This window comes from Amphiura filiformis, chromosome 20 (genome assembly GCF_039555335.1).
Source record: "Amphiura filiformis chromosome 20, Afil_fr2py, whole genome shotgun sequence".
Classification (NCBI taxonomy): Eukaryota; Metazoa; Echinodermata; class Ophiuroidea; order Amphilepidida; family Amphiuridae; genus Amphiura; species Amphiura filiformis.
The window spans coordinates 14,908,228-14,932,092 of NC_092647.1; the positions used below are offsets into that span (position 1 = coordinate 14,908,228).

The following is a 23,865-nucleotide window of genomic DNA, read 5'->3' on the forward strand; positions in this document are numbered from 1 at the left end:
CTCCTTGCCCTTTTCTTTTCCTTTGCCCTCCTGATTTTCTCTCTCATTTTTTGTCAGAGTGGCACTTTTTCTTTCATTTTTTGTCAGGGGGGGCACTCTGCCCCACCTGCCCCCCCGCTGGCTACGCTACTGTCAGCTCCCAAATTGTGGAATAGCATTCCGATTGAAATTAGGAATGCCAACTCTATTGCCGATTTCAAGCGTTTATTGAAGCCTTATCTTTTTAAATTTCCTACTGTATCGTGCAATACATTTGTGCTGGGAATTGTATTATATTGCATGCCCTTTTTAAAATCTTGCTACTGATCTGTACCATTTTATATGTTGTATTTTTATCATTGAACTCAACTGTGTATTATAGACGCTTGTATCAACTGGTTTTTAACATGTTTTTAAGATGTAGTTTGTAATAGGTTATCTTTTTAAAAGCGTACTTTTAAGCTTGTATTTCATTCTGATATTAATTATGCATGTTTATAATTTGATTTTGCTTTGATGTATTTTATTGTACAGCGCTTAGGGGCCTCTGGGCATCAAGCGCTTTATCAAATGCTGCTTTATTATTATTATTATTATTATTATTACATAGAAATCTGTCATCACCTGTCTGATAGAATTGGGCATTTCATTACTAAAATCAACATTAATAAAAATAGGAGATGTGGATAATGAACACCATGCAGAGTAAATATTCATGTGAAACTTTTTTTTTTAAATTTTTGTGAAACACTTTTTTTTTAATTTGCAGCCAATTTAACAACTCAGTATATGTGACCATCCACCACGAAGTGGTAGTTAAGTCGGCTCTAGACCATTTTCTGTTTATTGCAGATTTTGTAACAATGTACTTTCAGCTTTAGAATGACACCTCAACCAGCTTCATCTGACATGTGGAAGTGAAGTTATGGTTCATCAAAGGTCAAATTTCTTATATATTTTACATAGAAATCCATATATTGTTTTTGATTGTATCTCAAAATGGTAAATGCCGACTTTACGACCAGTTTGTGGTGGATGGGCACATATGACCTTGAACACCACCAATAGATGAGGGTTCCCATCATAGTGCAGCTATACCCCAAGTTTGGTTTTGGTTGCAATAGGATTTGCACTGTTCATATGAGACCAAATTTTAACCAAAAGCCTTACATAATTGCGGACAGACTCACAACTTGTGATGCCATAAGGACTTCTGGCAACTTAAAAACAATTGGGTTAAGGGAAGGGGTATGAACGTTTGGACAGTATTTATTGTGGGACATTAGAGCACATCAGACATATCGAATCGCATTCTGAATACGAAGAATGTCCTTCTGATACCAAATAATTTAAATTTTTTGAAATTCGCAATGTAATACACATTTTATGGCAAATGATTAAAAATTGATATTTTTGATATTTAATAGTACTTGAAGTAAACTATATAAATCTGATGATTTATACTTAACGTGTATGTAGGTGGGATGAAATGCCGACCATCAATTGAAAATTTTGACCTTTCGTATTGAAGATATGGATTTTTTCCCCAAAACACCAAAAAAAATTAGGTCTTTTTGGGAAAAAAATCCATATTTTCAATATGAAAGGTAAAAATTGATTGTCGGCTTTTCCTCCCAGCTACGTACACTTTAAGAATATATCATTAGATTTATAAAATTTACTTTCGAGGACTGTTATATATCAAAAATTTGAAAAATATCAAATTTTTATAATTTGTCATAAAATTTGTACTATATTGTGATTTTCAAAAAATGAAAATTATTTGATATCAGAAAGACATGCTTCGTATTCAGAATGCAATTCGATAGGTCTGAGGTGCTCTCATGTCCCATAAAAAATACTATCGAAACGCTCTAAACGCTCATTTCAGATCCCTTAATTTCAGCTAAATTGGTATCACCCATGATTTCTATGGTTCAAGGTGCAAGTACAGCATATACATTTTGTAGATAAGACACACTGATTGAATTTTCAAATATTTCAAGAACCTCAATCTCATGATTGTGTCTGTAGATTTTCACTCAAAATTTCAATCAACCTGTTCCATGCACCTACCTGTTTTTGTTTGAGTCTTTTGTGGCTGTGTTGGAGCAGCTATTGCAGCATCTTGTGCAGCTTGAGCGACTGCAGCAGCTTTCCTCTCTTCCTCACCCTCTGGTAGGTTCTCACTCAATACTCCCATCATTACTCCAAAGTCATCTGGTCCAATAAATAGCTACAGAGAAAAACCAAAGACACATACATTATTGTCAGCAGGTTATTTTAGCAGTACTAATTTCTGGAAAATTTAGCAGTTCTGAGCAGTAAAGTGTTTGTTTTATTTGCGGTTTCAGAGACCAACATATTTCTACAGGCTTCTGAAATTAATAATCAAACGTGAAACATAAAAAACATTTTCCTGACACATGACTGTGAAGTGGGTAAGTACAATAGCTGCCCTGTGTAGCAGCCATGTGTAGATTACAATATACTGTGTGTACATTGCCAAATATTCACAGGACAGCCATTGCACTAACCTACTTCTGGCACTGAGCAGTCGACACTTACAGCAGCTGCTGCAGCCAGATTATAACACCATAGAATGCTGTTTCAAGCATACATACCTCTACAATTTGACTTGAGTAAACCGTCACTTACTTTGATAGCCTCCAGTTTTCCTGACACATCAACAGCAGGTACTTTGTGATACCACGCTGCAGCCAGATTACGACACACTCCAATACGCAGACTCATGGGTTGAAGTATGTTCACCTCGCACTTTGTCTTCTCATTCTCTATTATTGCTCTGTGGGAGACAAATAAAAATATTTGTAATCCAACAAAAATTTAGTCAAATTTGTAAGCGTACACCATCTATGACAATGCCCAACTGAAGCCATACTAATGCGTTCCTTGCAGACAAACCACATGGGTCATTCGCTGAGATGTTACAAATGTTAAACGTTTATTTTCAACCCAGTTGCAAACTATAAGATATTAAGAAATGTTTTAAATTGGCATGAGTTGGTTTATCTGTGACTTGATATTTCAATTACCTTAATGTTCAAGGTTCCATTGAGAATTAGTCAAATTTGTGATATCATAAAGAATGACCCCGATAGAGGTTTCGCGCTTCGTATAAGATTCAGCAAGCTTTAATAATTCATTTTCATATCAAACATAGAATTACATTTGCATGTCATTCAATCACTACTGATAGCCAAGAAACATTTCCATTCTTTAACTCCCTGAGCACTACCTGCCGATCTAACATTGCCTCTGATTGGTCAATTACATGATATCTTAATTTTCATCACCAATCAGAATGGAGCTTTGCAAATAATTCACCCAAATTTTTTTGTGTGGTGAAATTATTTTAACAATGTTGTTGATTGGTCCAATTGATAACGAAAACTTCTTTTTGACCAATCGGCAGGTAGTTCTCATAGGGTTAACTGCACATTACAAACCCAGGATCTTCCACTTCCTAGACCGGCACTCTTACCTACAAAGCTGTAGCTTTTCCAGAGTGATTTTCATAGTGTCCAATATAGCTGGGGTTTCCTGTCCTGCTGTACCTTCAGCAATGCTAAATGAATTCTGTACCCTGAGTAAGCCTAAATCAGCCACCAAGGCTTTGTCCGATGTGGAGCTCTTTGGCACCACTATGATTGGAGCTTTGATGGATACATCTAGTGCTATGCGGTCAGCGCGTTCACTCATGTCTCCGACAGTCTTCTGCATGGAAGCTGCTGCGTCGGCACTGGCTTCAGCTACTTTGGCTTTAGCACGTGAGAAGAGATCAACAAAAGCCTGCAAGATGGAATTCAACATAGGTTGGATGATAGTTTGGGCTATGCTTTTTAACAGTACAAAAGTACTAGTTTCACAAAATGGTAAGCATATTATATTATCTGAACACATTGTAGATGTTAATTATCATGACCAATGGGGTAGAACCAAACAGTACTGACTCCGCCATGTTTGCATGTTGCTCATGGAATGCAAAGTAGTAAACTTCTACATTATTCTACATTTGAAGTGTGTATTTTTTATTGTGTGTAACACGCTATGCCAAAAACGTGCACCAAGTGCATAAACCTTTTATAATGCCAAGCTTAAAGAAGCCAATCATCCGTCCATTTTGGGCTTTAGCTGATAAACCTTGGAAACACTATTTAGCCTCCATGAGCAACAAAACAATATGGAGGAGGATTTACCATTATCATTTTCAGTTGGTAATCCTTGTGTCTAATCTCTATGATCATGATACAAGTGCCCGTCACTTCGTAAGAAGTGAAAATCTTAAGATTCACGCTTTATTCATGAAGACCTCAAGTGACTTCAGCCTTGAGATCAGATTAATTAACTTTTCCCAGATGGATAAAATAGCTACTTACTAGGAGATCCATGACAAATTTATTGAGGAATACAGCGCGTATACCACCAATACCCAACCCGACTCTCATATCAACTGCATTCATATCAGAGTAGCCGTCCTCTGCTGTAGCACCATTAAACATCTCAAGTCTCATCTTGAACACTTCCTTATCAAGTGTGGACAAAATCTGAAAAAAAAAAGCAAAATTATCATTATTATCAACGTTTGTTGTCGCTGCCTTTTGGTTCAATCCCACTAATTCTAATGGGTTTTTTCAAGCACAATTTTCTCATACATAGAACTCTTACAGTGAAAAGACATTATTATCAATTGAGAGTGAAGTTTAATGATCAAAATTTCAATACAGATATGAGCACACCCGCTGGATGGGAAAATCCATGTGCAATGGATGAATCTGGGGAAACCTTTCATCAAAACTGTAAAATAATGGTAGAAAACATGTAATGTCTGTATGTTACTCTGAAATGTGTATGTTTTGGGCTATATAGCTTGGTATTTTCAGTGCTTCTTAAGCACTTTTCAGATGCCATGCAAGAAAAAAGTCCCTCTCTTTTTTCAAGTAGTGCCCAGCCTAATTAGTGGTATTTAACCTTTTCCATTTTAGCGGAGTCTTTTCCTTTGATATTTTCTTTAACCTGCTAACATCCACAACATGCTCATCTATCAAGGCACAGTTATTCAACCCCAATACATTTGCACATTCATTGAATAACCTTTGACAATTTGGGTATAAAAACTCATACTCTGCAACTTGAGGTCAAATTTTGTACTATGATTGTTTAATTTAGGTTATTGAACTATGCCACTGGGATGAGGCCATTGTGAGCTATAGTGTAATAGATTTACCTTTGGATGCAAAGCTTGTGGAGTTGGGTCAACGATGGTGATTTCTTGGAGACGAGCATCCACTGTAGTCTTGTGTTTCTGGACTATTACACCCGCTTCCAAACCTGCCAAAATCATCAAAATAATATGATTCTTAGGGTTTTATCTGACACAAACTTATGATTTAAACAAAATGAAAATGTGGAATTCTTGCTCATCACACTAAACGATTATGATAAACTGCAATGCTGGAATGGCTCATTGTAGCCCCAGTGCTTTGTAATGAAATGGATGCTATTACTGTATTCTTTATCGTTAGTCAAAACCAGTCAACACTATAGAAAAGTAATAGGAAGAATTGCTGCATCAACATTAATAACATAACTGAGTTTATTTTTTGGCCTATTTTTTTATCAAATACCTATTCTGTTGAACTCAAATCTCTCTGACATTTTGTCATCCATATCACGAAGTGACGTATTTGACATTTTTAACATTTTAAAGAAAATTGGAACATAAGTTTGTTATGTTCTACTCTATATATTAGTAAGATATTAATTAATTTAATTGTGTCATATTTGCAAAACCTTGAAATGGTTGTATCACATATCGGCATAGATGGCGGTCATCTATACTGTGCGTATCTGCAATTGGAACAATTTGCTGTTTCACATAGTGACGTATTTGCGCAACGTATTTGCGCAACTTTGTCATTGCATGGTAAAATTGCTTTTCAGTGACGTATTTGCGCATCTGTTTCACATAATGACGTATCTACACAACGTATTTGTCATTTGAATGGTGAAATTGTCATTAGTGTGTTTCACATAGTGACATTTTATTTAATATTGATTTTTTGCAGAATAAGGCTCTGATAGTGACAGGTGAATTGCATTGAAATATGGTATAATTGCATTGCTTTTGACCAGCTTTTAATCGACAACATTTCAATCAAGATTATGCAGCAAATAAAAATCACTAAATTTTCAAATTCAATTTTCTCCAAATGTATATTTTGCAAATATTTCAGTACATGATACAGCCGATGATTTGCTGCCTGAATACACACAGCAGGTACAATGACACCTTTAACAAATGGGCTATTGTAACTTTACCTTTGACTTGTATCTCTGTGAGACTTGCAGTCTGTGTACATATAGCCAGTGCAATGACGTCCAAATTGGCAGTAAGCTTAACATCTATGGTGTCTCTCGGTTGAATCTTCTTCTTTCTTCTACCTGCAAATTAAAAATAAATTCATGTTGAGAACTAATGTTTCTCTTCAAATTTAGTCATCCAAGGAGTGTTTGTGTGCTAAGAGATACAGTTTGAGCTGTTTAGACTGCTTTGTCGGAAAAAAAATGAAAACCAGTAACCTATGATACTTTGTTCAACCTATAAGTGGCAAGACTCATAACATCATGGATTGATATAAAATGGCATGCATGCAGTTGCACCGCCTTGCATGCCCATTATGCTCACATGTTGTTGACCCGCACAGTAACAAAAAGCAATTTTGGTTTTTTTCTGTTTTTTGGGTGTTTTTTTTTACGTTGCAATTTGTAGCCATAGTAGAAGGTGCATTATAAATAGAGTAAGTAAAAGTTAAGAATGATGTCATACCCTCAAATCTTTTGAAAGAAACAGGGGTACTGGAAACAAAGTATAATGCTGCCATTGCACCTGTAGCATAAGTGAGGTGATGCCTATATAGTATTAAGTTAAGTAAACCCTACATCTGTTGACTACGGCAAGATCAAACACTTACGGACTGGCTTCTTATCATCTTCACTGAGGTACCCCTCATCTTCAAATCCTTCATCTTCAGCTTCTCCTGCCTTATCGCCTCCGATAGCGGCCACCATGTTGTCTGCAAACTCTGTCAGATTCAAGATGGCCTCTGCATGTGCCACAACCTCCAGGGTAGTAAAATTGATGTTAATATCTTGTTGCGTGGATCCATAGGTAGTGTGGAACTCGGGATTTTTGGGCTCAGCCTTTGAAAAGAGAAAAATTGCAACAGTTATTTCAAAAGCCATTTACAATAACTTGTGCTCAGTCGTGATTTTTATATCCATTTCAAGAAGAAAGAAACTAAACGCAACTGTCATATCATCACAAGCTATTTGGCAATTGCATGTGTGGATACTGGGCAAGCATGATGCTGATAATAACTAACAAAATTGTCACAGTTGCCTCCTTTGGTCTGACTGGATCAGATCATGTTACATTACAGGTCCCTGGGTTTAACTATTGGCCAAGGAGTTTTCCATTCTGTTTACATGCCCCCGCCCAGATGGAAAACATGATCACAGATTTCAATGTGCTTTCTTTTTTACCGTTTGTCCGATTGCTGTTTTCTTTTTTGATGTAACATATTACTACAGTGATTTTTTCAGTCGGGATTGTTCCATCTGTTGCACTTGCCCATACCACATGTCTGTCAAAGGGGACATTCTCGCGAAATCCCTATTAGTTTTATACAGGGATTTTCAGATGCAGCCAATTTTCTCCAAATAGAAAATACCAATTTGCATATTTTTGGCAGCTTTTGAAAGTTGATTCCCCTGATCAGAAATCAAACTTTTTGAATTTTGTTTCACCAATAGGCATTTATTTTATGTATATTTTGTGATTTTCCCCATTGAGTGCAAAAGTAAGCAACAGCCACAAATCACAACCTACTTCGCAGTATCCAATCAAATACATTATGTTTGGCACATTACATGGTGTCTCCTGCAGGACAATATTAAATGAGTACAAAGTTCCTACCATGAGAATCTTGAATGTAAGCAGTCGTCCAGCCTTCTCATCATATGTCGGAGTACGGACCAGGAACAAGTCTTTTCCATCCAATGCTGTCATAATCATAAAACAAGAAATAGTATTTCAGTTTAAGTTGTTTTCCTAACTAAAACAGGTCTTTTTACAGCAAAAATTTGGCTTCTCAACAAATAGTTTTAGCTCATCATGTCTGCTAATGACAATGTACCCCCCCCCCGGTGCATATTAGAACTTGTGTTCTGAAAGTGATTCACCTAGACAAAATCTCAAACTTGCATCACAAAATCTCAAACTTGCATGTATATAGCACTGTCCATAAAGTGAAGATTAACTTGCCATTAATAACATACCTTTATATTGTTTATGTTCAATGGACACACTGCCCAGGGATGCCTCAATCATCATATCCCATGGTCGCTTCTTGATTTGTGCTCCTAAGCCCTGTAACCTGAGTGACATGAGAGCTTTGTCTTCGCCATCAACCCGCTGGAACACATTCAGTCCAATCTAAAAAAAGTAAACAATAATTGTACAGTGTTAGTCAGAAGATTTAGTCAGAAAATTAGGTAGGTAATATATACATGCACCTGATTGATTAACCCCCATGGACACTACCATCTGTCTAACAGTACCTCTGATTGGTTAATTACATGATATAATCATCTGAGTAACCAATCAAAATAGAGCTTTTAAATCTCTCAGGAATTTTAAGGTGAGTTCCCTTCAGCCCTACTCACTATCCTTACCATATCCCAGATCGGTTTAATACATGATATACCCCTATTTGTAACCAATCCAGAGATGCCAGTTACTCTTCTCAAAATTTCCTGAAATGCTTAGAAAATTTCCTGAAAATGTACATTCTCCTATTCTTTTGAACAGGAGGATCTGTACAAAATTTCCTGAAATCAGGAAATTTCCTGAAAACTGGCATCTCTGCCAATCAAAATAGTTTGGCTGGCAGAGCCCATGGGGCTAAATTTCAACAGCTAATGTCAAGCTACAGCAGGTTTAACTTCAAATTGCCCTCAATGTCAGCCTCATGCATATTTCCTCACCAGCTTAACCAGAACTTGTGCTCAATGTCAGCCCCATGCATAATTTTTCTCACCTGTTTCAGTTCAAACTGCAGCTCAACATCCGTCCTCTGTGATTCCGCCTTGCTCTCCTGCCTAGCCAATGCAGCTTTCTTCTTACCAGACGATGCCGCTTCTCCTTCGTCCGCTGAATGGAACTCGTCATCGCTATCGAGACCCGTCTTACTGGGTTGATCAGTCAACTGCTTCTCAGGCTGTGTAGTAAATACATTAAAAGCAACTGCATTAGTTTTCTTTTTCATTGAATATTCAACTCAACTTACAGGCCCATAGTCAGAAGGGTCATTAGTCCAAGAACCAAGTAAGAATTGTTATAAACTCTAATCATTACGCTAACTCTAACCCTTATCAACCCTCACCCTAACCTATAACATGAGCCCTAATCCTAATCCATAATATAACAGTTACCCTAATCCTAAATGTAACCATACCCCTAATCCTAACACTAATCATTATCCTGATCTAACCCTATCCCTAAGTCTATATTCCCTGACTAATGGGCTCTTCCATTTAAATTTCACACTACCCCTGTGGAAGATTTTGGAAATATGATCCACAGAGGGAGTATGAATTTCAAATGGAATTAACACATTAAGCAGCTCCATTTGAATTTTATACACCCTCTGAGTAAGATTCATCCTGAATCTTCCACAGAGGGAGGGTAAGTTTCAAATGGAGCTGCCTAATGTGTTCATTCCATCTGAAATCCATACTTCCCCTGTGCAACATATTTCCAAAATCTTCCACAGGGGTAGTGTGGATTTTAAATGGAAGAGCCCAATGACCATTCAGACAAACAGGCTGTCCCATCATTCAATGTCAGAGTGCATTGTGCACTTCCTTAATGACATGAAGTTCTAACAACTTAAATAAGTCCATACAACCAAATGATAAGTTAATAAGACTCTTTATAGTGCATGGTTAGTATATCACCACAATGACACTTACTAATGGGCTAGTCGTTATCAACATGATAGAATAGGATGTAAACCCATGTTATATTTTAACTTCCACATCTTTAAGTGTTGTAGAACTTCAGTTTGACAGGCTACATCATTTGTGTCATTTGAGGGCAGTTCTGGTATTTGGAGGGAAATTGTGTCTTTTTATATAAAAACATGCTATAAATTGTAGGAAATTTAGCTTGCATCCTGGGAAATTAACATTTTTTCAAGCCCTGGGCTACATTATTAATATACCAAAAACATTTTGTTACAAGTTAATCCAATATTATAGGCAGCACGACTTGGGGCCAGAAAACGACACAAATTTGAAACAAAAACATGGCCCTAAGAGAACCATACTAAATTAGGCTCTGGCAACTATTCTCCATGAAGTGACATATGTCTTTATTTAATCTTGAGAATAACATTAAGTTGAAGCATGGGATTTCTTTTTTTTATTTGAGGTAACTGTTTTTGTACAATCGAGAAACATGCCAAGCTTTCAAATACTTCTGAATAACTCAAGTTAAGGGATTTCCAACTGTTGGGTAGCAAACCTAAACAGGGCCATGAGATCAAAACTTTACAGCAAAATTAACTTTGCGGCTTCCGAGATATAACAGATTTTGCATTGCTGCAAAAGAAATTGAACATTGAATAGACCAATTCAAGTTTTGTTGTTGTTGTTGTTGTTGTTCCAGGTAAATGGCATGATTGAAAGTTATTCTTTTTACTTGAGTTGGCCAAAAAATTGAAATGCTCATCCTTGACGGAGATTGGACTACAGAACTTAAGGGTCCCATCTGAGCTATCAAAGTCGTCTGTGGCTTTCAGAGTGTAACACATTTTATAATAAAAGTAAGTGTACAATGTTAGCTACATTCCAGAGTCACAAGCTTCCTTGATAACTCAATTGGTAAGAGCGCTGGTCTAGAAACCAAAAGATCCTGGAGCCAATTATGGTCAACGATGATATTTTTATTCCTTCATCAACTGCAAGGACATAATAACACAGTAGCCGGTCATGTGAATTCTACCATCACCTAAAATGAAGCCAAATTCATACTCCAGTTGCTTGGTACGAGCAACTCAAATCCAACCAATGAGCTGGAACATTTCTTGTTGCTTTGGATAAAACAACCCATTTCATTGGTCAAATATCAAATTGCTCATCACAAGCGTCACAAGTATAAATTCAGCCTGACTATCATCAATCCTATGAGTACCACTCCCTGCCATTCCATGAGCTATAATATAATAGGTAAACAGCCAGGTGTATATCATGCTATGAGCCTATGACTGAATGGACTTAGTAAGCTTAAATACCACAATGAACCATTCCATGTAATAAGCACCAACTTGCATTCATATTCTAATTTTTATGAAAATATTTAACATGTTTTCATTATAATATTTACTACTATTTACATTATGTGATTTATGAATTAGCAGTTTTAGGTTAAGTCTTTATTTTCAGTGCATCATTTCAAGAATTTGCATAATACTTTCCCGCTTGGCCAAAATACATTTGTTTCGGCCATCTTTCGACATTTGGTGACATTCTGACCTGTGTTGTCAGATATAGGACTAGTCTTTGTGGACAGTGCTGTAAACATGCTTTAAAGTTGGGAGTGCTGTTATATGTAAAATATAAATGCAATGCTTATGATAGATAAAACTAGCTTTTGAAGATGCTTGATAAATGCTTGACTTGATGCTTGATTAAGTTACAACTTCTTCTGTGAAATTGGAAATTTAGATGATTTTTTTGGTAAGTTTGAGCTAATTTTGAGCTCATTATCATCACAAAAAGAAAATTGACAATTTTGATGATCTTTTTGTGGCAAGTTTGAACTATTTAGAAATGATCATCATTACAATACTGAAGTTTTGATTACTTAAAAAAAGTTTGATGGGAGGAGTTTGGATACAGTTGAATTGTGGGTAACAAATGACAACAAACGGTGGTATGTATATGTTGAAGGTGGATATGAAGTTCAAATTGGTAGGTATTATCCATACGATGCATTTTCTTTTTTCTTCTTTTTTTCTTTTTCATAAGGATAAGGGGGAAGAGATAATTTCATTGAAAATTTAATGTAAAATACAATTGCAGTAGACATGCAAAAAAAAATTAAAACATAAACAAATTCCATCACCCAATTTTAAAATACCAGATCAAGCTATTTCTGTTAATTTTTGTTGACAGGTCCAATCATAAAACATGGAAAACATACTTGAAGAAAGAGTTCCACCGTGGGAGTATGTTTTGTAAAATGATGATGTAACTTAAAATCATAATTATCCCAAAAGATGGGCTTTCATGAACAAAATTATATATATGAGGATTAACAGGGCATATTAAAGATGTTATTACACAATCATCATCATGCATCATTAGGCTGGTATAAAATAGGCATTAATAAATCAAACTTAAAGAAGCATGTTTGATTGAGACAGAACTGATGCATAAGTGATTTTAAAGTTGAATTATTTAGACAGCATTAAAGCATTGTTTAAAACAAATCAAATTTGACATTATTTAATTATTAGATTAGAGGAAAGTCAGTCAGTTAAAACAGAGTAAGACAGGCTATTTCAGTTGAAAAACATACACTCCCTAAGGAAGACATGACCTTCCACACACAAAGTGTTAATTTCAAATGGGGTTACCTGAATGGCTGACTCCATTTGAAATATACATCCCTGTATGGGAAGATTAAGGTCATAACTTCCATAGGGGGTGTAGGGATTTCAACTGGAATAGTCCATTGGATATTCCTGTTTCTCATGCTATAAACTGTATTCCTGTTTCTCAAGCTATAAACTGTATGTAGGGACATGTACACAAAGTTCATTTGTTTAAGTTAGTTGATAAACTGACTGCATGTTGTAGAAAGCATCATTACAACAAAGCTTTATTTGCATTATATGAAGCTCTGTATTATGATAAACTTGAATGGATCTGAAATGACCTCTTCTATTACTACAACAGAAGATTAAACACATTTGTGTGTACCACAGAATAGAGGAGAACCGGGACTCCTTATACCACCATCGCGGTGTCAGCTATGAGGAGAAAATTGGGGGGTATTCGGGCCCTTGCCGACAGTGCACGGAGACGAACGAAACAATTCTGCGTCTGATCTGAAATGTCTTGGTACTTGTGTGCAGGTCGCATCAAGTGCGCCTCTCAAATGCGCCATCAATGTTCGTGCTTGAATGACGACGAATGACTAAAGGGCATTCAGAGGGAAACCGAATACCCCAAATTTTTGATCCATGTCTGTATCAAGATGGCGGTCGAGTCCCGGTTCTCCTTCTCTAATTCCGTGAAGTGTACACATAGTGTGAAACTTGATGAAACAGATAATGTTGATGTGTCATTCATGTAACCAAATTCACATATGGCGTTGTCCTTAAATATCTAGCATGCAGGGGTCATGTTGAGTAGCATTCTTGAAAGTATTAGAAAAATCTATATCTAATCTATGCTGTATTAAAATAAAGAGTATCAATATTAGATAAGCAAAACATATCCTAGCATGCACCCCATGCATCTGAAAGATAGAATCATGCAAGTTACATCATAAGCTACTCTAATTAATGCTGAAATTGAAGCCGATTACATTTTATTAGTATTTTCACTTTATTTTTGTTTTATATTATCATTTTATTATTGCTACGTGAAATTTAGCATTTGTGACTCCTGTAGTTTTATAATTACTGCACAGCTAAATTCATGTTTGAGATAGTGCCCATAAAAACTTGGTATGGAAATTAACATTGACCTTGAATATATGGACTGCATAAGCATACACAACAAGATTTCTATTTCACAGGTACACCGTCTATTTCAAAGGTACCTGATCACAGTACCAATGCTGTTACTGCACAGGACCCACCAGAAGCAGTACTGCACTGGTACTGCACAGAACCGGCCAAGTACCTTGGCGACTGTGTACCTGTGCAGGCAGCAGAAGCGGACCCACCAAAAGCGGTACTCCACTGGTACTGCACAGAACCGGCCAAGTACCTTGGCGACTGTGTACCAGTGCAGGCAGCCGTAATTAAATAATTTTGTAGCGCACTTCTTGTACTTATGGTATCAAATTGTGCTCAAATTGGCATTTGAGATACTATTTGTAATGTGACTTAGTAAATTTATGGCAACAATCTTCTTCCAAGATGGAGTGAAATATGGAAATGATTACTAAATGATTTTCTGATTAACATAGACATTTAAAGTGTAATGTCATTTTGCACAGATGAAGTGTAATGTTCACATCTAGCAAATGTATGTCGTTTGAATACCAAGACTACTGGCAGTTTTTTCACTATTACAAAAATCACATTGGGCGATTCCAATAGGTATTTTTGTCTGGCCCATGACAGTAAATACAATTCAAAGCTGTCACAATTGCTTCATATATATTCATATTGGTCAATGCGTAAGGCAGGTCAGTTTCTAGCGCAAGTTGTGCAACCTGCCCGGATGGCTTTGATATCATCAAACATTACACCATGTTATGGTCCAGTCCTGCATGTATCATGACAAAATTAACCCCCTGAGCACTACCTGCCGATCTAACATTCATTTGTCTCTAATTGGTCAATTACATGATATCTTCACTTTAATCACCAATCAGAATGGAGCTTTGCAAATAATTCACCCCAATTTTTTTGCACGTTGAAAATATTCTTACAATGTTGCTGATTGGGCCAATTGATAATGAAAACTTCTTTTTGGCCAATCGGCAGGTAATTCTCATGGGATTAAAGTGCACAGTAATCAGCCCCTATAACCTGTAAACAAAGTCAGTTTTTAGTATCAAGCTACAAACATTCAAACTACATTTATCATTAGATTTTAGTTAGAAATTGAGTCCAATTTCCTCCATCAATTATCTACTTTGCCAATCATCTTTCTCATTATCAACAGAATGAGATAGATAGTCCAACAGTTCCCAACACCAATAAATGCATTTTGAGTCAAGATTCAAAAGTTAATGTTAAGCTTTCACAGATTGACTCCCCCAAACTGTCCTTTTGGTAGGTATAATCCTATTTTTGACAAGCAAGGGTGGACTTCAATACAGAGCAAGATTCTGTCCAGACTTAACTGTGTAATCCAACAGGAAAATAAGAAAATTTGGAGTTGGCCAACAGAGAGAGAGAGTCAGGTCCATGTGTCTTAACAAAAACTTGATTTGATGTGAGAAACAAGCACTTGCAGAGTCAGTTGTGCACAGAGATAGTATATCCCTATGGTTTCACTGCATACCAGAAATCAATTAACATAGATTCATCTGTTTTAATTGTTTTTTGTTCCAAATATAGCAATTTAATTGTATGTTTGCACACAAACAGCCTTTGAATATAAATGTAAGAAGAGAATCAGTGGTTTTTTTTTCAGAGCAAGTTTAAGTGACTTTTGGTTGATGCCGATTAGTCCCAAACAAAAATGTTTGGTAGACTCATAACCGGTGCGATCTTACCTTTCCGATGTTGATTAAGATACTTCTTGCATCGATCCCGAGATGCGGAAAAAACCAATAGTCATTTTGTCCCACATAAATGAATAAATAACAAAAAACCCCCCGATCCCCCGGTGGACTCACCCAAAAGGTGACGTCACACCATATGATCGCCCTTATCCGACTTGGGATCCCCTACTCGGACCAAACTTGTAGGGGTGGCGGGGTCGGGATAATCAACATCGGAAAGGTAAGATCGCACGGTTATGAGTCTACCAAACATTTTTGTTTGGGACTAGACTCAGTACACGGTCGATCTTACCGCTTCGATGTTGATTAAGATACTTGCATCAACATCTGAAAGATCGATCTAGCAAGTAACCGACGGATGGAGGTACAAGATTGGTCAGCATCTGATCAGGGATCGGGAGCGGGTAACGATGGTTTTCGCGAGGTCAGAAAATATTTTCCCCAACGGTCGGGAAACAAAAAGACCACGCGATCACAGACATAAACCTCCTTACTTAATAAGTTTGGTGGTTAAGAATAGCGACACTGGTTCTTACCATGCTGAGTATTCTGTATAGTCTGAAAACCTGGTACCCGTACACCACCGTATTATGATCGCCCGAACAATGTCCCGGTAAACCTCCCGCCCGCCTCTGATTACTAACGTAAACGGAAGTATCGTAGGGAAGGGCGAAGGTGACTTCCGGGACACCGCCTGCTAGATCTCCTCAAGGGACAACCCGACCGGTATACCCAAGATGATGAGATAGCTCGTGTCGAGTGGGTCGTGGGACGCGAAACCTTCACGATCCCCCGGACCCCACCAACACCTGGACCAGCCATTGCGACAGCGGCTGGACCGAAAGGCTCTGTAAGGGTGATGAATGCGGTCGTGAGTCCCTCGCAAGGCTTGTGTTCGGAAGAAATAGTGCTGCAGCGCCTTATCGGACACCCCAGCCTATCTTTGGCTTCAGCCGAACCTTGCCCAACCCTGGGGATTGGAGAGGGACGAATGTCGGTATGCACCGCGCCGTCAGAGTCACGAGAACAGAGCGCCAAACAGTGTCGCTCCAGTGTTTGTGAACACGGAAGCTAACCTCGAGACAGTGTGCAACTCAGCACCGCCGTCCTGAAGCCAACGCCAAACCGAAAGCCATCTTGAGAGTTACGTATTTAAGCGGCGCTTTTGACGGAAGGGCAAAAGGGGGACGCTGAGAGTAATCTAAGACTGTGTTGGGATCCCTAGGAGGATCACTTTCCGCTTTGGTAGACACTGCTGAACATACCGTCGAGGCGTAGACTAATAAGGTAACCATCGGCTATGATAGTCGAATCGCCTCGAAACCTCGGTGAATGGAGAGGACAGCTGACTTATAGCTGGCCCCAGTGGCCCGCTGAAGTCTTGCTTGGAACTTTTCTGTCAGAAACTCCGGAACTAGCAGCACAGAGGTTTAGCGGAGAGCTATTTGTCTCATTGCACCAAGCGTAGTATGGAGCCAGACTCTGGCTATACGTACGGAGGGTAGACTTCCGCCTAGCCCCGGCGATGAGAAAAACAGCTTCTGATGAAAAGTATCCCTCCGCTGCGTGTTCCCTGGTAAGGGCCATGCAGCTAACTGCAGGTGCTCTAGTGATAGACTGGGTACCTCCGCTCCGGGCATCCGGAGTAGATCTGGTACTGGGAGTGCCAGCGGCCTTGCCGCTAGCAGAATGACAATGCAGTCTTCCCACCCGATCTTGGCCACCACCCTCATGAGTAGTGAGATCGGAGGGACTGCATAAGCTGTCATCCTCCCCAGTCTATGGACAGAGCGCCCACGGTGAATGCTTGGGGTCCGCGACCCTTGAGCAGTACACCGGCAGTGGATGATTGCGATGAGATGCGAACAGATCTTTCGAGGGGTGGTACATCCCCTTGAAGATCGCCTGAGCGACCTCGCGGAGCAAGGGACCATTCTGCTGGTCCCGACACCCTTCCTCGTGACAGATTGTGCGCGAGGATGCTGGTGACGCCCGCGATGTGTATCGCTCTCATCGTAATCTGCCTGAACTTGCACCACCCTATCAGGTGTCGTGCATGCAGGCTCAATCGTGGTGGCCCGGAGTCCCCTTGTCTGTTGGGGTAGGCTACCACGGTTGTGTTATCCGTCAGGACAACGGTATGTGATTCCACGATCACCTCCTCGTAAGCGAGGGAGGTTGATGTGAAACTCTGTCTCTATGGCCCCCATAGGCCCGAGACGGAGTCTCCGTGGATGTGGACCCCCAGCCCCGCTTTTGACGCTATGGTCGCCACTACGTGACATACCGGGGTGCAGGAACCTGACACCCTGGGTCAAATTGGGCTGATGGGTCCACCACCAGAGTTCCTCTCGCGCGATCTCCGACAACGGAACCGCGAGGGATATCGGGTGACGACTGGGCCTGCAAGCAGGCTAGAAGGTGTAGTTGGGTAAGCCTAACGAGAAACGGCAGTACAGTACGAGGTCTACCATACTGGCCATTAGGCCTACCACCTTCATCCATGCCACAGCGGGTTTTGCCCGAGACTCGCCAAGAGTCAGGCACACCGCACCATGTTCGCTACACCGCCGGGTGAGAGCACCGCGAACCCCTCCGTGAGGGTGATCTGGGCCCCTACAAATAGTGGTGTTCATGCGTGGGACCACGCTGGACTTTTTGAGCTGATCAAAAATCCAGGGTCCCGCACCCCACGGACTATCAACCCCATGAGACCCGTAGTCTTCAGTGGAGTGCGTCCGTATATGAGCCAAACGTCCAGGTAGCAACTGATGTTGACACAACTGTGCTTCAGGTACGCAGCCACCGCTCTGACCAAGAGTGTTAAACACCCTGGGAGAGATGGACAGGCGGATGGCCGGTATCAAAACTGGTAATTTTGATCCTGTACCTAGAAGCGCAGATGCCTCCGATCTTGAGAGGCGATTGGCATATGCAGATAGGCGTCCGAGAGATCTAGCGATGCTGTTCCCATGCCCCTGATGGGGCAGGCTAGCACCGAGGCGAGAGTCCCCATTCTGAACCTCTTGGGCCTGAAGAACGTGTTCAACGGCCTGCGGTTCCGGATGGGGCTCCCGTCGCCGGTCTTCCTTGGAGCCAATGGCTCCAAGATCACCCGTAGAACGGGGGGTAGACCGGGACAATCGCCCGCTTCGTAGACGCTGTGTGATCCCTGTCAGTAGTGCCCGACGCTGGGGGCCGCCTGACGGCACTACTGTGGACCTCTGAAATGTGCAGACGAATGTGGGGAGACTGGGTTGCCAGTCTGTAACCCCCACTCACCACTGACCATACCCAGGCGCTCAAAGAGATGGTTTCCCACCTCTGGGTGAAAGCCATAAGCGGTCGTCCACTGGGAGATCCCCCTGTGGAAAAACCGCTGAGCCCCCCAGGAATGCTCTGCCTAGCTTCCCTTGGAAGAGCGCTTGCTCTCCTTCGGGGCTTGCCAGCTGTTCCTGTGCTACCCTTGCGCCTCCCAGAAATGGGTGCTGCAGAGGTAGTGGGCTCGGGTCCCGTTGGGGGTGCACGGCCTGCTGAAGTCGGAGCTCCTACCCATGGTACGGGCGGTTTCCGACCTCTTCAGAGTGCTCCGTTGGTAGCTTCTTTGCACGGTCCTCCACCGTGGCGCAGAAGCATCCAAAGAGAAAAGGACCCTGCCTTTCCATCGCGTTGAGCGATTGGAGTGGCAGGCCCCTCCCAGCGCTGAGTGGACACCCTATGGGCTAGGCCCATGGAGCTCTCGTTGAGGCTAGCTGTTAGCACCGCTAATAGGCTCACCTCGCGGAAGAGCTCAGATGTTGTCTGAGCGTGATACGCTTGACGACATCTGGGTCCCTCTCGGATCCCCTCAGGTAGGTCTCGTGGTCCTCCCGCGTTACACGCAGAGGAAGCGTGCAAGCACGCGGCGCCATAGCTCTACTGAGCTCGACAGCCCTCGATATCTACCCGTGAGGTTTGCCGGGAATGAGAGTGCAGGCGTCCCCTGTGAGGAAGCAGCAGCTGAGCATCCTACTGAAAGGATCCCTGGTCCTCCTCCATGGACTCCCCCTTAGGGGTGTCCGGAGGAAGATCAGTGCTGTTGCTCCCCTCGCGGGGCAGCGGGGGAAGGAGACTGTAGTGATGTCACTACCGGACTCAGCTTCCGACTCCTTTCCCTCGCCCACAGTATCCGTATCATGCTCTGATGATGACGGTAACTGAGGACGGGCATCTGAAAGCGGGTAAGAAGGCATGACCACTGTGTGGCTCGCCGACTACCTGCCAGCAGAAGAGGGAGTACTCCCGCAAGACCCTGAGGTATCCGCCATGGCACCACTGGGTCCGCATGCTCTCGCAGCCGTCGTCCTAGCGCTTAGCAGCACGGGCCTACCCTGATCAAGATCTGGGTTAGCCCCATGCCGGCTGGCCTGGTCAACAGCTGATGTTGGTACTGCGTGGCCATCGCTAGGCGACACTTGCCACGGTGCTAGGCCGTGGAAGAAACACCCTGCGGCGGGGACCACGGGGCATACCCGCCGGCAGCTGACCCTGAAAGGATCCGCCACCAGGGTAACCCCATGGTACTGCAGTACCAGCACCGCCTCCCCCCCCCTTGTTGCCACAGAGACTGTGGCGACTAAGGCGGGTGCTGCGGTACCGGTGCGGTATCAGCGTGGGTACCCGTGAGGGTTCCCAACTGTGGACCGCTGTACCCTCGCCACACTGCGTTCCCTGTTTGGGGATCAAGCTGTGTGCTGGCGTGGTACCGGCGCGGTACTAGCGTGGGTGCCCGTGAGGGCTCCCGGCTGTGTACCACTGTACCCATGCCTCACTGCGTTCCCCGCAAGGATCAAGCCGTGTGTATGGGTACCCCGCTATACCGGCTGTCCCTTGGCTAGAGGGAGCTTGCCTAGTACCACGGGTAGCTGAGCGTGCATACCCCCGATCAATCACCTGGCCACCTGAATAGGCAGCGCCAATCAATGGAGCTATGCCCTGTTGATTTGACAGTGATCGATCAAGAGAGGGTAATTGACCCATTGACGGTAATGGATCACCCACGCCCGCTGGCTCTCGAGGACATAAGTGGGTTGTTGATCAGCTAGGCTGTTCAAGCTACTTACTGTACCCTCTAGAGCTTCGCCCAAGGTCGCTGTGTGTGGCGGACCACTCACGGCAGCTATGGGCGGGTGCATAGCGGCTACCACTGAAGTCAAGCCGTGGCTCGCCTTTGTAGCTGCCACGAATGCACCTGGGTCGCTGTCCCGTGAGAGACTGCGAGCCCAACCCCTGAATAATCGCCAGCCAGTCCCTGTGGACAGCCAGCAGCTATTCTAGGGCCCAGGGTATCACTCGGCGGTCCCGCCATGGAACGCTGCCGCAGTGACAACCCCAGTTGGTTCTGCTAAGACTACACCCACAGCGTTAGCATGTATCGTCTCTGCTGAACCCATGCATGCTAGGGTTCAACCCAGGCAAGCCCGGGTACCTTGCATGCTGCCCGTCGCTGGCTACTACTGTGGCTGTTTGAGCCCGTGAGACATGCCTGCAACAGACGGGTGTCCTCCTGCTAAAAACCCGTGAGGATTTTCGCTAGAGGGCTGGTATCCTCCTGCTACAAAACCCGCTTAGGGTTTTCGCTGGTGGTTACCGCTCTGCTGCCTGCTACTTTGCTCCGACGTATAGTCAGTGCTTTCGCTGGCTGCTGAGCCTTTGGACGCGCTTAGCAGTCCCGAAGGAACCGCCTGCTTGTCCGGGGACCGGAGCCCCTTAAGCAGACCTGCCATGACCCATAGGGGCTGTCACAGCAGAATCTACCGTGACGACTGGTATCCTCCTGCTGCAAAACCCGCTAGGGTTTCCGCTGGTGGTTACCGCTCTGCTGCCTGCTACTTTGCTCCGACGTATAGTCAGTGCTTTCGCTGGCTGCTGAGCCTTTGGACGCGCTTAGCAGTCCCGAAGGAACCGCCTGCTTGTCCGGGGACCGAGCCCCTTAAGCAGACCTGCCATGACACATAGGGGCTGTCACAGCAGAATCCACCGTGTCGACCTTACCAGTGCCCTTGGTAGATTTCTTCTTCGTCTTATGGCGATGACGGAGCCTATCCCAATCGTCAAGCTGGAACTCGGAGAGTCCTAAGCAAAAGAAAGACATCTAGAAGATCGTGAGCACTCCCTGTGGGTGAAACAGAGCGGGTGTGGGTCCCGCTCCGTCACCAGGGAAGGGCAAGCCCGACAGGGCCGAGGCGGCGAGGAGAAAAGGGAGGGGGCTACCCCCCAACACGCGACTCAAGCCCAGTAAGCAAACCTGAGCACGGAGGCTGGTCGCTAACGTTAGTGGTAAAGTAAGGACTGGCTAACTTTATTACTAAAATGTCAGACGGGTCCCTACCAATCCCCACCGTATGAATATCTGATTAACTCGTCTTTATTGGACGGTAATGAAGACATAACGATAGAGTAATCACCCTAACATAGCAACAATAACCTACCGTACATGAAATACAATGTGTATGTACAAACATCTATTGTAACTTACAGGCTGCAATGGTTGTTTTACGTGGGAAACAAAATGAATGGCGCCAACGAGCGGCCATTTTGAATTGCTCGTGTGTCCCGTGATATAAACGGAGGCACGATATGTAGCTAAGTTTTGGATCGCTTTTTGTCACTTTTTCGCCAGAAAATGCCGTCAAAACTATCCTCAGCCGAACAATACCGGTTTGGTTTTACCTAAGGTGTGAAACTACAACCGTATATCTCGCCTTTGGTCGAGAAATTGATACACAGTGCTATGAACAATCGATAGGCACGCCTGTGTCAGTCGGAGACCAAGGAGGATAAGGGATTTATCATATGGTGTGACGCCACCTTTTGGGTGAGTCCACCGGGGATCGGGGTTTTATTATTTATTCATTTATGTGGGACAAAATGACTATTGGTTTTTCCGCATCTCGGGATCGATGCAAGAAGTATCTTAATCAACATCGGAAACGGTAAGATCGACCGGTGTACTGAGTCTAATAATTCATAACCTCATGAATATACACAATGCATGATACCCAATCAATTATGTTTATTCACCAAAACACAAATGCAATACACAGTTATTAATTAACAAAAGTGGACCTCCGCATAACATTAATTGCCTCCACGTGCGACATGGTATGAAAATATGTGCCCCTAAGGATATTCCTTGGTTCCAAAAGCAAAATGTTTATATTGTTCACAATACCCTCAAAATAACTGATGCACAATCATTACCTCTAATTAACCAATCAACAAACAATCAGGAACTGAGTGAGCTAACATTGACACAACTGTTTGTTTGGCAATACCAGTATTAGTACAGGGTTCCTGCACCTTGAAACCTGTAAAATTCAAGGACTTTTCAAGGACTTTCAAGGTCAATAAGCATGATTTTCAACACAAAAAGTTGACGCGGCTCTCCATACGGCACATATTAACAAAAGTGACAGCTACTCTCCGCTCCCCAAATTTGTGAAAATTATAGTTTACGTAAAATTACAATTTTCAAGTACTTTCAAGGACCTTGTGTGAATTTCCAGGACTTTCAAGGCCTTAAAAAGGTGTTTTCAAATTGTAGGACTTTCAAGGACTGCAAGAACCCTGCAGTAAGACTTTACACAAGAATTTTCTTCTAAAATCTTTTCAAATGTTGTGAATAGGTTGTTCAATTAGATTGCAGTCTGTGTTAACAAATTTCTAGTGCAGTGAAACCTTCAAACCATGTTAAAAGAAGCCATGCTGCATAGCAATTTCCCTTTTTCCTTTCAACAAAAACAAAGAAGTTAGTACATATTTGTGAAGAGTTAGCGAGTGAATATCGGGGGGCTGGGAGATTGTCGTTGAAATGATTAGTGTGACGATGATGATGATGGTGTAGTGGTGCTGGTGGTATAGAAAGAATAATGGTAACATAAAATAATAATAAAAGCACTCCAAACTTCATAAAGCTATTTGTGGAGAGAGTTTTCACAGACCCATTCTGTCTCAATCGGGATAGGGTTTTCGCCACCAATACAAAGAGGTCACCGCCATTTTAGTAGTATGCCTCATCTTGATCATCACTTACAGCAACGTCTTCGGATAAGGACTCGGCCTCGCTCGCAGCCATGCGGACAAGTGCCGATTCTGGAATGTTGTCTAGGAACTGTGTGTCCTGTGAAAGAGTTTAAGGCATACGGGAATGGAGTGTATAATGAGCTATTTACTACTATTTGCAAACTTAGGACATATTTTACATTCTTAAAACTACAGAATATTGCAGTCTAATTAACAAAATATAAAGGAGTAATGGCCAACTGTTAGTAAAACACTTTTTTTTT

At 42.0% G+C, this 23,865-nt stretch overlaps 1 protein-coding gene across 1 annotated transcript in view; it reads right to left on the reverse strand.

Annotated features, from left to right (window-relative positions):
- Positions 1-23,865, reverse strand: part of LOC140141806 (intermembrane lipid transfer protein VPS13A-like) — a 172,320-nt gene that overhangs the window by 87,679 nt on the left and 60,776 nt on the right. Inside the window, exons 22-32 of the mRNA XM_072163669.1 lie at positions 23,613-23,699; positions 9,102-9,281; positions 8,341-8,497; positions 7,979-8,064; positions 6,975-7,203; positions 6,322-6,444; positions 5,228-5,331; positions 4,380-4,547; positions 3,485-3,792; positions 2,638-2,785; positions 2,056-2,215 (exon numbers count right to left, since the gene is read on the reverse strand). Coding sequence (XP_072019770.1) covers positions 2,056-2,215; positions 2,638-2,785; positions 3,485-3,792; positions 4,380-4,547; positions 5,228-5,331; positions 6,322-6,444; positions 6,975-7,203; positions 7,979-8,064; positions 8,341-8,497; positions 9,102-9,281; positions 23,613-23,699 — 1,750 coding nt within the window. The remainder of the gene's footprint in view (positions 1-2,055; positions 2,216-2,637; positions 2,786-3,484; positions 3,793-4,379; positions 4,548-5,227; positions 5,332-6,321; positions 6,445-6,974; positions 7,204-7,978; positions 8,065-8,340; positions 8,498-9,101; positions 9,282-23,612; positions 23,700-23,865) is intronic.